We start from the raw sequence: 16184 nt of genomic DNA, 5'->3' as shown, positions 1-16184 counted from the left end.
GAGCTGACAGGAATGCTGGGTAACAAATTGCTTTCCGTTAGAGAAAACCCTCAAGTCAGCACTTTCTTCCTCACAGTTCAATCTATATGGGAAAGCAGAGACAAAGGCTTTTTAACAGCTGAAACAGAATGTTAGATGCAAGATGACAAAATGTTGAATATATCATAATCAGTCTAATAATGTAGCATTAATCTATATAAAAGTGAGTCACAATAAGAGGCCAAAAGGTACCTCTTCATGACTTTCTACCAAGGTACTAGCCCTGATCTTCAGTCATTATGCCTTGTACAACTATTTGTACCAGCATTCACAATGTAGTAAAACTCTGGAATCCTTAAACCATTCCTCAAGAGCAGATTACTGGAAAATCACAATAGCTAAGAGAGAAAACCCCCCACCGTTGCACAAACTGGGCAGAACTGCTGATGAAGAGTCAAAGGTGTGGAACAGACATGGGAACAGAGCCAACCTTGGGAGAAACCTAGATGCTGACTGGGCTGTAAGACAAATGTGTAACGCGCAGCATATTTTAATAATCTCAAGACCACATGTTTTATTTAGAGTTATTTACACTAAAAGTTTGGGGTCAGTAAAGTTTTTTTTTTTCTAAAAGAAATTAATACTTTACAGTTGCATCTCAAAAAATTAGAATGTCATGGAAAAGGTCTTTATTTTTTGTAATTTAATTAAGTGTGGTAAAAAAAAGGTTCACAAGCAACAGGGATGACTACAGCCTTGGGAATATTGTCAGAGAAGGCCGATTCAAGAACTTGGGAGAGCTTCTCAAGGAGTGGACAGAAGTCGGAGTCAGCGCATCAAGAGTCATCACGCTCAGACGTCTTCAGGAAAAGGGCTACAGCTGTCACATTCCTAAAACCAAGCCACTCTTGAACCTGGAAAAAACATCAGAAGCATTTCACCTGGGGTAAGGAGAAAAATAACTGGACTGTTGCTCAGTGGTCCACTGTCTTCTTTTCAGATGTAAATTTAGCATTTCATTTGGAAATCAAGGTCTGGAGTCTGGAGGAAGACTGGAGAGGCACAGAATCCAAAGTCCAGAGTGAAGTTTCTGAAGTCAGAGATGATTTGGGTGCCGTGGCGTCTGCTGGTGTTGGTCCATTGTGTTTTATCAAGTCCAAAGTCAATGCAGCCGTCTACCAGGAGTTTTTGGAGCACTTTATGTTTCCATTTGCTGACAAGCTTTAAGGAGATGCTGATTTCATTTTGCAGCAGGACAATATTACTGTTTTTACAGTATTTATGATCAAATAAATGCAGTCTTGGTGAGCTTTAAAACTAAACTAAAATTGATATATATATATTGTGACATGCGTCCCGAGCGCTCGTCAGCGTCGCCCTGGCAACACACGGGAATCACCGGCACGAGCTCATCACGGGCTGAGCGGTCGCACCTGCCGCTCATCAAGCAGTGCCTACTTAGGCAGAGGAGGAAGACAGAGTGGTGAGGAATGTCTCCGGACAAAGACGCTAACCCTTACCTCCTCTTTTCCAGAGAGCAGCGTGTGACCGTCAGCCCCCACCAAGGAGAGCACAGCACGGGATCCACCACTCAGGACACAGCGAGCACGAGGGACTTAAAGCGCCACGGAGAGCGCCGCCTTCACCCAGAGCACTTCCACCTAATAAATCCACCCTTCGGGGACTTTTCTCTTCCATCGGTTGTCGTGTAGTTCCTCACCCCGCCACACTGGTGGAGAATGCGGGCAGGCGGAGTCTAGACAGCGCAGTTGGGAAACGTCTGGTGACGTCACCCCCTCTCGCTTGCAAACGTTCGTGAGAACCCAGACTGGGACGGAGGAAAACTGGGGACAGCCTCCCAGCCACACAAGGGGTAAGTGACTTTTCCATTGTCATTTTACCCTGTGGTTGGTTGAGGCTGTCACTAAAACCCGGTTTCTCTGTCCCTGTTCTGGTGCGCTGCGAGAGGGAGGACCGCCCGGAGAGGAAGCCCCGCCCACTCCGACCGTTTGGAGCCTGGTTGAGGATGGTAGCACTCCCGTGTGGGTGGCGCCCTGGGGACGGGGATGTCGCTTGGGAGGGGGAATGTGACGAGTCAGCTGCCTCCTCCCTGATTGTCACCGGCACCCCGTCCTAAATCGCCGCCCTTCACCAGGCTCCCGACTGGAGTGGGTGTGTGAGAGGAGGGGCGCTGGACGAGTCAGGGCTGGCGGCGTGTGATGGGGCACACCTGAAGGAAGTGGAGCCTCATTACCGCCGCTGTTTAAAAGCCCAACGCGCCTCTCCTCAGGGGACCGGTCTCTTCCCCGTGCATGCACACTGGTGTCCTCGTGGGTCCAGGAAGGGTGCGTTGAGGGACTCCCGCGCCACCAAGACGTGAGCTGCCGGACCCGCGATCCGGATGGGAACCGCACCCGTATACACGGCCGACGGGCCAGGATGCCGGGCCGTCCATCCCCTACCAGCGCCGCGGCCAACGAGAGAGACGCGGCCGCTAGGAGAAGCCGCCGCCCCTCGCGCCCCGGACCAAGGAGGGGAGCGCGTGCGGCCGCCGGACTCCGCCCCTTGCCTGGACCCTTCCTTGATGAACACTGCCCGACCTACACAAATCCCGCAGCACGACGAGGACACCAGATTCCCTGTTATTTTGGACACTTTCCCCCTTTGGCCACTTTTATTCCCTTTGTTTTATGATTTCTGTTAATAAAAGCCTCTCCGAGGCCTGACGCCACGCCCACTGTGTCTGTCTTGTGCTCCTCCCGTGACAATATATATATATATATATATATATATATATATATATATATAAACCAAAACTTATTCAGACACCAGAAATATTTTTTTACTAGTGGGTGCAAGAGACTATATTTCATTTATGTAAGTAAGAATAGCAAAATAAAATAAACTGTGACATATCACACCCAAAGATTCTTCATGGACTACTAAAAATGTGGGATTAAATATATAACCTAGTGTTTATAACCTAGTGTCTATTAAAAAATAAACTGTGTCTTGTCTAGACATGCACTGAAGCTACAACAAAATCCATCCAAATTGAACTAAAGCTGTCGCCAACAAATCCACCATAACAGGAATAAGAGGATCAAACACTGTTATGTCGTGAGATAATTTGCACACCCGGGCAGATGACCTTCCGTTGAGCAGAGATATTGATTACTGTACACAATACCACAGCTCTCCCAGAGGATGTGATGTCTCATTGCATATTCCAAGCGCTGCCGTGCCAGTTCAAATGAGCTGGGCATGAACTCCAGGGGATTACTGACCAATTATCACATAGTACAGCTCTATTGTAGCAGTGGTAATCATGGGCTTCACACAATCAGGGGTCAGGAGCAGTGCAGTAGCCCACAGTACTGGAGCAAACCTAGTATGTGCCATGCCAAAATCCGCTACAGTAAAGCTGGTTACAATGCTGAAATGCTTCACCTGTATTGTGAAGTACACAAATGCCAAAATTGCACTAGTGGCATCAAATAGTATTGCAAAAATAATTAAAATAAACAGAGCTATCCTGGAAGTCACAAAGAAGTCAGTCTATGAATTGTTTACTCATAATGTTCCTGTACAGTTGTTAAAAAGCTGCTATTTAAATAAAATTAAAAATGCTGAACACCAGTTATGAATACATCTTACTGGCCTAAACTTTCTGGCACACACCACATTCTCAGTGTTATTTTAGTATTACTGTGAAATAATATTATAATTTGAACTGAGGCTTTGAATTATTATTATTTTTCTACTATGTCCATAGTTTTAAGCAACTTTTCATATTTTAGATTTATCAAATTTAGCACATCAAGTTTAACTAAATAAAAATAATAAATCAAACCGAAAAAAAAAAAAACGACAACAACCCAAATTAATGATTTTTTCCCCCATTTATTTTATTTAAAGAAATAAAATTGAACAAAATTGTTAGTCATGGTTTCAGCTTTAGTTTTACTTAACTATAATAACTCTGCATATTTTTTTTATATTACACCAACAGACTGAGATCAATTACTTGCCATATGATTTGTCTTGATAATTAAAAAAAAATGCATCTAACAATGTGGGGTAAAAATGCAGCCAGTGTAAACATTCTATAAACATTTGCACAATAAAATCAGCATGCCATTTCATTGTTTATTATTTGACTATTTGAATAAAAATGCTAATATTTGTAATCCAGACTGTCAGAATACCTGGATTTACTGTAGTAATTAAGCTATTTGAAATGTGAGGTACTGTATGTGACCCCAGTGTGAAATTCTTAGTGAAATTCCCTGTCTCAAAGGGCTGCAGTGGCCGTGTGTGTGTACAGTGTCTTTGTGCCGACCTCAGGGCATTTCTCTTATGCCCCAGCTTAGCCATGGATTTGCCCCCCACAATGCACTATGGCGACAGTCTCTGACCCTGACACCACCCTCTGCCTCCAATGACTGCTGACACACTACACACACAGCCTGACTGCCCTCAAAATAACCTTTTGACCCAAGATGAAGTTTCATAGTCTAATAAAATGTATTATTTTGAGATATGTATATTTGGATATGTAATGTGACATCAGTTTCAAAAGTAAAAGAAAATACACAACTCACCTCTCTGAGTTCCTGCACTAGAGCATTGAGACGTTCGGCCTCTGCTTGGGCATTGGAGGCCACAGAGCTGCTCACATTGAGCTGGGTTTGAAGGTCCACCAGACGTCCCATGTAATAGGCCTCTTTGGAGGCAGATTCCTGCAGCAGCGTCTCTTCGTTTGTCTCACCATCCTCAGCGACTTTACGTTGGTTGGTGTACGCCTGACCAAATGCCTGTAAATGAATGTCAGAGAGAAAAAGGGGTATTCACTTTAAGAATATTATGGCTGTGATCATAACAGCACACTACTATACCACCAAACAGCTAATGGTAGCCATTGACTTCCAAAGATTTTTATTTTTTTTGGCAACTGTTTGGTTACCAACATTATTCAAAATATTTTATTTTGTGTTCAACAGAAGATATAAACTCATATGGGATAAAAACAACTCGAGAGTGAGTAAATGCTGACAGGTTTTTGGGGTCTCTGCATGTTTTAACCATAGACTGTATAAAAACATGGACATAGCGTCTGTGACATCACTTGTAGGTTTCTGAAGAGTGTTTTTGAAGTTTAAGTGGGTGGAGCCGACCGTTGCCAACTTGGCAGTGCATCACAACCGGATAATCAAAAATGGGCAAAGAGGCGGGAGCTGGTTGCTGAAACCACGCCCACCTTGTGCAACATTGGTGACAGCAGCAGCAATCCACCTGTCACTCAAGTGGCCACACCCTTTATTATGCAGAACTTTAAGGCTTAATATAATTTAAACGGATTAGTTTATTTAAAAAATTCACCCCCTCACAGTTGTTATGAAGGGCAAAAATTTGCCTAATATAGACCAAAACCACTTTTTGTACCAGGCTGTAAACACATTTTGGTAACACTTTAGAATAAGGTTCCATTAGTTAATGTTAGTTAACTACTTTCGTTAACATGAACTAAGCAAGAACAATCCTTCTACAGCATTTATAAGTCTTAGTTTATGTTAATTTCAACATTTACTAATGCATTATTTAAATCAAAAGTTGTGCTTGTTAACATTAGTTAATGCACTGTGAATTACCATGAACTAACAATGAATAACTGTATTTTCATTAACTAACATTAACGAAGATTAATAAATACAGTAATAAACGTATTATTCATTGTTTGTTCATGTTAATTAATACATTAACTAACATTAACTAATGGAACCTTATTCTAAAGTGTTACCCACATTTTTTTCTGCTGTAAAGTTGGCCATTTTAACATGGGGAGGCTTTTGCACTGACTCGCCAGCCTCTAGCAGCCAGTCGATGAACTGCATCTTTGTTTTAGTCACTTACATGTTGGTTTCACATGAGAGACAAAAGGTTGCCACTTGGTTTTAACAGATTAAGAAATGAACACACTGATGGATATGTGCCATCAGCAAGTGTCAAGAGCAAATAATTGACTCACATGAATAGACTAATATGCTAAATGACAGCAAACGAACAAAATCCATATGATTCGATGTCACAGAAAGTGACATGGCATTGTGGTACAACAGATTTGATCCTGCTCAGATTTGATTGAGCTCTCAGCATGAAAAATTCAACAACAACAAGGTGTGTTTAGGTGCCATATACAGTATACAAAGTGCTGCACTTCAGGGTAACTAAGCTAATATTTCAGCTGATCACTCGGATCAATAGAAACACTGTTCCGATTCCCATGACACAGGTTTTCACGCCATGCAGATCTGGCGTTTCATGATTTAAGCATCCTGTCTTGATTGGAAGGTGACAGTAGATGGTACACAGGAAGGAGGAATGAGTTAGGGTTAACAGTCTGACCTGTTCTGAAAAGTTATCACAAGGCTAATCAGTATGTTTTAGTGAAACTACACATGCACATGTGCATTATTGTCCATTTTAAGCAATAAGTCAGTAAAGCAATAATAACAGATCATAATCTGCTGGTGCAGGTGTCTTTGAGATGATCACAATACCTGAGCCATTATGAGAGACATATAACTGGGATGAGTACCAGAAGAGACCTCCCTTCTGAAGAGAAAATCAAATAAAGATGCACTAAAAAGTGGAAGAGATGTGTATATGGATGTGGGGAAAAAACAATTGGGAGTACTGGTAGATGGCACCTTACAGCAAATCTGACTGAAGAGTGAAGGTGATAAAAAAATTGCTGAATGTCAAATACTGGAATGGTTTTCTAAGCACTGAATCAATTTCAGTCATATGACTAATGTAACTTAAGAAAGAAAGATTTCAACAAATACAATACTTCAAAACAAAAAATGTTGTTTGGGTAAATGTAAAAATGGATTTATATGTAAAGATGTTTACACTATTTCTAAATAAAGCAAAACAATATATTTTATAAAAATATATAAAAGTAATGAGAATTCAGTTTTTATGTGTGATTGAAATGTCAGTATGCAAAAAATCGCAATGGTCCAAAAAATGAATGAATGTTATTTATCATATTAACAGAAACTGTTTAGATTTATAAGCAGATATTATCCATGTATTTTTTCTTTAGTGCTTATAGTGGATAAGAGTGTATTGTCTGTGGTGACCACAGGACATTCATCATATTTGCCCACTTCATGAACATGAACAATGACGATATTGCTACTTGTACATTAATTTTTTATTAATTTCAGGAACTTGATATACGATGCACTTTGCAGTATATATTTGAATCCAATTCTCAAATTCTATTTAATAATCCGGTTTCAGAGGTTAACAAGCCACTGCCATTACATTAATAATGAATAATGGCCAACAGTTCAGTTTTTTCTTTCTTAGCAAACCATACTACATGGGTTCTGAAGACTAGTCAATATAAGTCCTTTAAATCATTTTTGGGTGTACTATCTCTTTAACACTTTTTTTTTCTTTCCTTTTGATTACTGAACTCTGGAGAGAAGGCGCAAAAGCAAATGGATAGACTGCTTTGATTAATTCAGTGACAGAAGTGTGAATAAGCTCTCATTGTGATTTAAAATAAGGGCCTGTGAATGTCCCAGAATCCCTGCTGAAGGTGCTCTGCCTCCCAGCTGCGCTCTGAGAGAGAATAAGAGAGAGAGAGATGTAGAGACTCAAGTATCGGACATTGCCGTGACCACAGACTGGGTCTTTGCTGTATAATGTGGCAGATGGTTTGTGGAGGAAGTGTGTCCATAATGCCGACTTTCTCCATCTGGTTTCTGTTGTTTAGAACAGGCAGTCACTCTACGATGCCCACTGAATAACCAGTCTCTAAAATTGATAAAAAAATGAAATTAAATAGTAGACAAAACTAAAATATCATTCTTACACATCTTAATATCTCCTGCATATTGCAAGCATCACTGTAACTGTGTCTGCGGGCAGATAGTACGTTTTACATTGGCTGCAACAACAGGATGTACTGTACCTGAAAGCACAAGTGTCAACAGCAACAGCTGCGATAACATTAAACACCATACTGTGCAAACATTTATGTGAATTCGCCTCTTTCACATGAACATACGTGTGTATAGGAAACAGAAAGGAAAAAGAGAACGAGTGCGCTCAGAGCAGACATCAGTTCGCCCTGTCAGTGATTTGTTCCAGACAGCGTCTGCGTGTCTGTGACAGCAGGGCAGGAGTCTGTTCTGTACCGCTGCCAGCACAACCCAGAACATCCTTGTTATTCCTATAACTGGGTGGGCTGCAGTCAAACCTTGCATTATCTATCTCCTTCATTCATGGGTATTGGTGGTTAACATTCATCTTGCATCAGCGATATGCTATGGTATCAGATCATTTAGCAAGATATTGCTAAATTACTATATATAACAGTAAAATTTATTGATCCAAGTATGTTGGCAATATTTAACCGCATACAAGAAACCTTGGAAAGAGAGAAAATAATTGGCAACAAATTTCTGCACACTCCTAACAAAGCTCCTCACGACTCCACCAAAGATTATGTAAGCAAAAATGAGTCCTAACATAAATCACACACTGATTTGAACCCTGACATAAGCACATATGGCCAAAACAAAGTTTTATGCAAAGATATAAGTGAAAGTCGTGACATTTGCCAAGTATGTTAAACCATACTCAGAATTGGTGCTCTGCATTTAACCCATCCAAGTGCACACACACAGCAGTGAAAAGTGAACACACCATGAACACACACCCGGAGCAGTGGGCAGCTATATATCCAGCACCCGGGGAGCAACTGGGGGTTCAGTGCCTTGCTTAAGGGCACTTCAGCCATGTATTGAGGGTGGAAGAGAGCGCTGTTTATTCATCCCCCACCTACAACTCGAACCAGCAACCTTCTGGTAACTAATCCAAGTCTCTAACCATTAGGACACAGCTGACCCCTAAGCAGAAGCGAGCTCATTACATTCATTTTGACTGATGCATTTAGTAGTTATACTGTACATTCAATATAATGCAGGTAAGTTGTAGAGTATGTGGGTGTTGATTTTGCTAAATCAAATCTGCCAAGAAAATGACAGATTTTTCAGTTTCTGTATGTTTGAACTTATATTTAACATGCACTTTATACACAAAGAATGGAAGTCAAACTGTCTGAAATTTCAGAGATGAAACTATAAATTAATCCTTAACTATTTATTATATATTTATTTTAACTATTTATTTATTCTGGACCATTGATGAAACACATACAGTACAGGGAATAAGGAAGTGTAGTCTAATGACAACAACATACTGTTTAAAATAAATGCCATTTAAAAATATTTAAACTAAACTAAAAATATTTAATAAACAAATAATAATAATAATAATAATGATTATAATTAATAATAATACAAATAATAATAACAAATATTATTAATAATATTAAGAATTCATAATTATTGGTTAATAATTAAATATCAACCATTAAAACATCAAAATAAACTGTGGTCGAAATAGAGTTGGATTACTAAACAATATAAACAAATAATATACATTAAATCATTAAAATGAAATACATTTTAATTATGCAGAGCTAATATACATTGATTGAAAAAAAAAATTGACACATTATCCATTTTTTATGACCTCAACACACAAATGTCTAACTGGCATCAGGACTGGCCAACATTATGAGTAATGAACACAACACAACCTGTGTGATGCTACACCTGGAGCTTGTTGAGTTTTGGTGGGGTTTTCATCCCATACGCGAGGTCATTTCCTGTTGTTGTATTTTTTATCAGGTACCTCCAGGGTCCATTTTCAGGTTTCAGCAACGCGTGAAGATAAACAGCAGAACCAGGGCTGTTCTCAGAGTCTCAGGAGGCTTCGAAATCCAGGGTGGAGCTTGACTAGAATGCTTTCCTCAGCAATGAAAAAATCCAAACAATACAATCTTTATTGATCCTTTAGAAACTGTTGAACAACATTACATAAAACTTATGATATAAAAAGGGATTTTATATAAAAGTATGTTTTTATTTTACCAAAAGCCAACAATATTTAACTACTCCGAATAAAGCATCTAAAACATTGGTCTTTTTAGCAAGAACATTACAGTACATGTTTATATACTACATAGCTTATATAATTTAGTGGAAAATTAGATTCTAGCTATTTGTATTGCACATCATTACTGACACACTACCTAAACTGCCACTTCCTGCTAAGTGTTTTTATAAAGACAAAGAGGGGAGGATATATTAAACAGTTCTTCAGCTACACACATCTGCAGCAATGCACCACGTCTTATTCACTGCAACACAGGTTCAGCTGAATAACAGAATACTGTCTACTCAAAATCACCTTTGGGGCAGAAGATGCTTGGGAATTAGGAGCCTGGAGCAAGAAAATAGGCTTTTCATTACACCTTGTTGAAAGAGATTTGATTCTGTTTGAAATTGAAATTCACAGCACCTAAACAGACGGTGAAAACAGCTTCATCTTTAGTTGAACAGAGCCACTTAAATAGCTTATTCTGAGTAAGCATTTAATGCACAGCACTGCGCACAGAATGATCTGCAACTTGAATGGCGGTTCACTTCAATGATTAATGCGTACCTCGTCACACTAATACAGCATGAAATAGTCAACAATAAATGTACTGCACCTCAACGAGGCACAGAAAACAAGTCCATTCATCACGGTGAAAATGATAGCTCTCGCTGTCTCTTCTTCTTTGTCTCTTTTTGGTGTGCCGTGGGACATGACTATGCCAGGTCTGGAGTATTTTAGGGCAGTAAATTGCCCCGTATAGAGAGACTGTATTCCAGTCCTCTGCCTCAAGCATCTTGGAACAAAGTCACTTATTAGCCATCCATAGAGAGCGAGCGTCCTACATACATGCTGGGAAGGGAATGGAGACAGGGCAGGGGTCCATTTAATTAGCCATGGGCCACGACCACCTGAACACACAAACACTGAAGGACAGGAAACTGTGCCACTGGGCATCTTCTAAACAGGGTGTAAGGGATGGCTGAGTATGCATTTAAACATGCTGGCATGGAAATAAAGTGGTGGTGGGGAAATTTGATTTAGTGGAGGATTATACTGATATAATCATACTCCTCTGATGTCTAATATTCTGTCTACAATGAGGTTTGTTTACCTCAAATAAATTTAAAATCAATGAACCCACACCTGGACACCAATGCACTGAGCTTCTCTTTGTTTGCACATGTCAATGTTTATGAATAGAATAAAAAATAAATAAAATCTTAAAAAAATAAATCTTGACAAACTATTTATCATTATAAAGATCTAAGCTTCAAGCATCAACGAAAGATTGCTGTTTTTCAATGGATAGCTTATAAAGAATGCATTTGCTAAATTTGTGTAAGCACTACATATCAAAACATGAAGAATCAAAACGCTGTACACACCAGATCTGTCGTAATAACGAGTCATAAACACATCCACAGCTGTAAATCCCGGTTTAGTTAGAAAGGTAAGGGTCCACTGAACGACGTCTCATAGAGCATAAAAACAAAAAGTTAAAAATGTACTTCTAAATAATCCTATTTTATTTGAACAGAAATAAACGGCTATGAAAATGGATGGTTTTAAATGTTGGAATGGACAATTGTATTTAAGTAAAGCAGATGCAAATCATTTGATTCTCACGTATAATAGGTATATAATTAAATTGAATATATAAATGATATGGCTCAAAATCGGCAAATATTGATTAATCGTAATTAAATCGTAACATTTTGTAAAAACTTTGATTATTGCCTTAATCTATTAAACAACTGGGAAGACAGTGATCAAACTACATTTCATGAAACTCGCCTGTCAAGTTCCCGAATCTGTGTATAAGCATATGAGAGTGTATTGTGTATGTTATTTTTTGACAGACATCAATGTTGAAATATTCAAGAGATGTGGATAAAAAAAAAAAGAAAAAACATTCTTAGCCTGCTAGTATTCAAAAAAGTGATTGATGCCCATGTTATGTTGCTGCTGTATTTACATAAACTATGTTTTTGACATCATTACGTTCATGGGGTATTACATTGTGTATGAATTATATATACTGTAAGAGTGCACAGTTTCTTTTACTGCAGCCAGTGAAGTTTCAGTCAAGAAAGCTGGAGTAAAGCAACAATCAATACACAGACCCCTGGGTAAAGTAGACAGGCTCTTTCTCAAATCTCAAACTGTGCAGAGTTATAGGCAGTTTCTGCTCTGAGAGATGTAAAAGGTACATGTCTGAATCCACACCAGTTCTGTAGAGCCACTGCTGTTTGACATTTTCAGATCCACCCAGAACTCCACAAAGCAGCAAAATTAACTTGCATCTCACACGGTCAAGCTTTCTAGCCTTACAAAGTTTACTCCACTGATCACAAGATTGGACAGACATACATATTGATTGCTTTGTTATATTTTACCTGACCTGCAGAGGACAGCATCGTGTTTTATTTTACACTCTTTTAAACAATAGTTCCTTGATTATCTATTGTTGTTGCTTCATTTTCACCTTTCATTTTCTGTTTTTTTGTTGTTGGCAGGCTGCAAATTCTTATTGGGTTAGTTCTTAATAGTGGCCCAATGGCTCAAATGTGAGTGTTGCCAAACAAGTCGATGGATGCATCAATTAGTGTCAATTAGACTAAATTTCAGCAGGGACTAAGGGAGCAGTTGCTTGGTGGTTGTTATTGGCTTTCTTACTGGCCCAATTCAAAAGACCTAAATTCATAATTCATCCTTCATCAGGCAAAAAGCATTACCAAGCTCAACTGGATGCATGATTAGAGGTATCATTATGTGTCACCAAAGTTTATATTCATAGAGTCCTGTGATTTCAGTAAGGCAGAAAACATGGATGGAATGATGGAATCTTGTCATATATACTGAACTGTCAAAATAAAACTTTGAATTAATTGGAAAAACTATTACAGAAATTTATAAATACCGTACTGAATAATGGACTTATTATAGTAGTAATAATAATACATTTATAATAAAATAATATCTTGCATGTTTTAATTTTAACAGTGATACTCTGTTGTGCAGCACTTTGAATGCCAAAAGTAGAAGGAATTGTTACATTTTCAATTTATTATATTTTAAAACACGAATTTTACTAGATTAAAATGTTTAATGCATTCTTTTCAGTAACCCTTTTTTTTATTGTTAATTTGTATTAAATCACAAATGCAGAAAAACTAGAGAGACAATACAGAATTTCCCTAAAAAAAATTATAAAGCCCTATTATTGTAAAAAAAAAAAAAAAAAAAATTAATGACATGCTTTTTTAATTACATTAAAAAAAAGTTTTTAAATCTGGCAGAATTAAAAAGGAAAACATAGAATTTAGGAAAAAATAAAACTGATTTTATAGGGCCCTAAACATTTATTTTTGTTAAATTTTCAATAAATTGTTCTTAAATTGTATGTACTGTATTTCATGATGAATTTTTTTTTTTCGCTTTTTGATTACCGTATTTTTCAGACTATAAGTCGCACCTGAGTATAAGTCGCATCAGTCCAAAAATAAGTCATGATGAGGAAAAAAACATATATAAGTCGCACTGGACTATAAGTGTGTCACGGACGAGACAGGAGGCAGACAGGATGGTCAGTTTGAGAGTTTTATTTGCAGAATGCTCCGAACCAGACGGGAATATCAGAATGAGAGCGAGTATGGACCAATATCGATTTACTGAACGATCTCTAATCACAGGAAGTGGAAGTGGGATCACCGAAGGAGGACTGAAGGCAGAAGAAGACGGACCAATCTTTGAGGGTTCTCAGAAGATTCGCGGATTCTCAGGTGAGTGTTGAGACAGAGTCTGTAAGCCATGTAATGACGAGATCAGACGGAGACTGAAGGTTGAGGCGGGTATATAAGGGTGAGCAGTGATGAAGGATAGCAGGTGACGGTGATGAGGATGAAGAGATGCAGGTGATGACAATTAATATTCAGGGGATGACGAGCGAGTGGGTGGAGGGAGTGATGATGATGGTGGAATCCTGACAAAGTGGCATTTATTTAGACCCAAGAACCAAGAGAAACATTACCGTCTACAGCCACGAGAGGGCGCTCTATGTCTTCAGTGTAGACTACAGGAGCACTGAGCAGCATACAGCGCCCTCTCGCGGCTGTAGACGGTAATGTTTTCTATTGGTTAATTTCTTTTGGTTCATGTCAATTTAATTTTGATAAATAACTCGCACCTAACTATAAGTCGCAGGACCAGCCAAACTAGAAAAAAAAGACTTATAGTCTGGAAAATACGGTACTAGAACATTTAAGTGGACAGGCTCTTTCTCAAATCTCAAATCTCAAATCTCAAACTGTGCAGTTTCTGCTCTGAGAGATGTAAAAGGTACATGCCTGAATCCACACCAGTTCTGTAGAGCCAACGCTGTTTGACATTTTCAGATCCACTCAGAACTCTGAAAATCACCGGAGACCGCAAAGCAGCAAAATTAACTTGCATCTCACACAGTCAAGCTGTTTGACCTGTCTTCCAACAGCCGAATTCTAACAATTATCTCATTCTTCATTTATCCAGAAAAATTACAAAAGAAAAAAAAGATAGAGAATTTGTGAAGAAATAAAACAGATTTATAGGGCCCCATATTTGTGGCAGATGCTTTTATTTAAATCCTTAATCCTAAGAATAGGCATTGAAATAGTGATGCTCCCCTTTAAGTATATGATCAATTAGGCCTTGTCTCTGTAGTAGCACTGAAAATGCTGTTTATTGGTATTCATTTGGAGTGTGGTCCTGGCTCACAATGCAATAATCATTTGCATCAGAGACTAAAATCAATATCTCTCACCACTGGGGAATCTTGAGAAATGAGGTTAGACTATGGGGGTAGGGCAGAAAAACTAGGGGTTTTAATCGATCAGCTCCTAGAACCCCTGCTGATGTCGTGAGGCTTCTTTTCCACTGTGTCCTTCTCTCTGTCTCTTATGACATCACTTTTCATTTTCTTTCTCAGTCTAGGACAAGCAGATTTATAGATGACCTAGAAATGCCCTATGCCCTTTAGTGAGTATTTAAAAGAAGCCCGACAGTTACCGTATTTCCACCCAACCTTAAACAGTACCACTTACACTCTGACTTTGTTTACTGCCAAGTTATGTAGCTCAAAGAGTAAAGCATATAGTGCCAGCAACACCAAGGTCATGGGTTTGAACTTGAATGCTTTGAAAACAGTAGAAATACAGAGCTATAGCCTAGAATGCAAACACTTTGACTCATTTGTACTAATTGTAAAGACCATACCAGTGTAACAGCTCAGATATGAGATGCCCAGCATCTTCCAAAAATCATAAAGGTCTTATCACTTTAGATCAAGTCACATCAAGAGCATTTCAGTGGAAACAGGACGGTAGGGCATTAACTGTTCAAGTACACACACCCTCCATTTGTAACCATAAAACACTCGGCAGTCTATTTCCTCTGTTTCCTGAGGGACCGAAAAACATTTCGAGCTCTATCTGCTGTTTACCACAAATAGATTAAAAAACAAATCCATAACAGTGAATCATTTTACTCATTTAGTGAACTGAAGAGGATTTATTTGTTTGTAACAAAGACATTTAGCCTCTTTTGTAGAACATATATATATATATATATATATATATATATATATTCATGTATTTTTCTCCGTTTTTTTTTTTCTAACTTCGTTTTGGACCCCAATGACTTTCATCATATAGAAAAAACAGTTCAAACATTCAAAATATCTTTTATGTTCTGCAGAAAAAGAAAGTCATAAAGGTTTGGAAGGACATGAAGGTAAGGTTGACTGTCCTTTTAAGCTGGGTTTTGGGTAAATACCATTGTGGTGTTTCCTTTTTGGCAACATTTAATAAACTAATGGCATTGACCTGTTTCCAATGGCTGAATTCTAACAATTATCTCATTCTTCATGTTCCATTTAACAAGATTAACTATAAAGTGATGACTTCTAATAGCAATTCCGACTTTATGAATGGAACAGCAGACCAACCATACACAGAAATGTGTGCTAACTAAAATATGTTCACAAAAACATCTATTATAGAAAACAAACATACCCACAGACAATTATGCTTAACACACAACATATATAGGACATACATGGGATATATAGGAACAAGGTGTGTATACGGTAAAGGTGCCTCTTAAAAAGATTTCATATGGCATTTCTTTCCTCTTCCACATTC

The 16184-nt window shown here is 38.5% G+C and overlaps 1 protein-coding gene across 6 annotated transcripts in view; it reads right to left on the bottom strand.

The window, feature by feature from the left end:
• bicd1a (bicaudal D homolog 1a) overlaps window positions 1–16184 on the bottom strand; it is a 32532-nt gene that overhangs the window by 13257 nt on the left and 3091 nt on the right. For all 6 annotated transcript variants that reach the window (XM_026287227.1, XM_026287229.1, XM_026287231.1 and 3 more), the window contains exon 2: window positions 4584–4796. In XM_026287227.1, the coding sequence (XP_026143012.1) occupies window positions 4584–4796 (213 nt within the window). The remainder of the gene's footprint in view (window positions 1–4583; window positions 4797–16184) is intronic.

Source organism: Carassius auratus, chromosome 18 (assembly GCF_003368295.1).
Source record: "Carassius auratus strain Wakin chromosome 18, ASM336829v1, whole genome shotgun sequence".
Taxonomy (NCBI): Eukaryota; Metazoa; Chordata; class Actinopteri; order Cypriniformes; family Cyprinidae; genus Carassius; species Carassius auratus.
The sequence above is the reverse complement of the archived record's forward strand: the minus strand, read 5'-3'. Positions and strand labels throughout refer to the sequence as shown.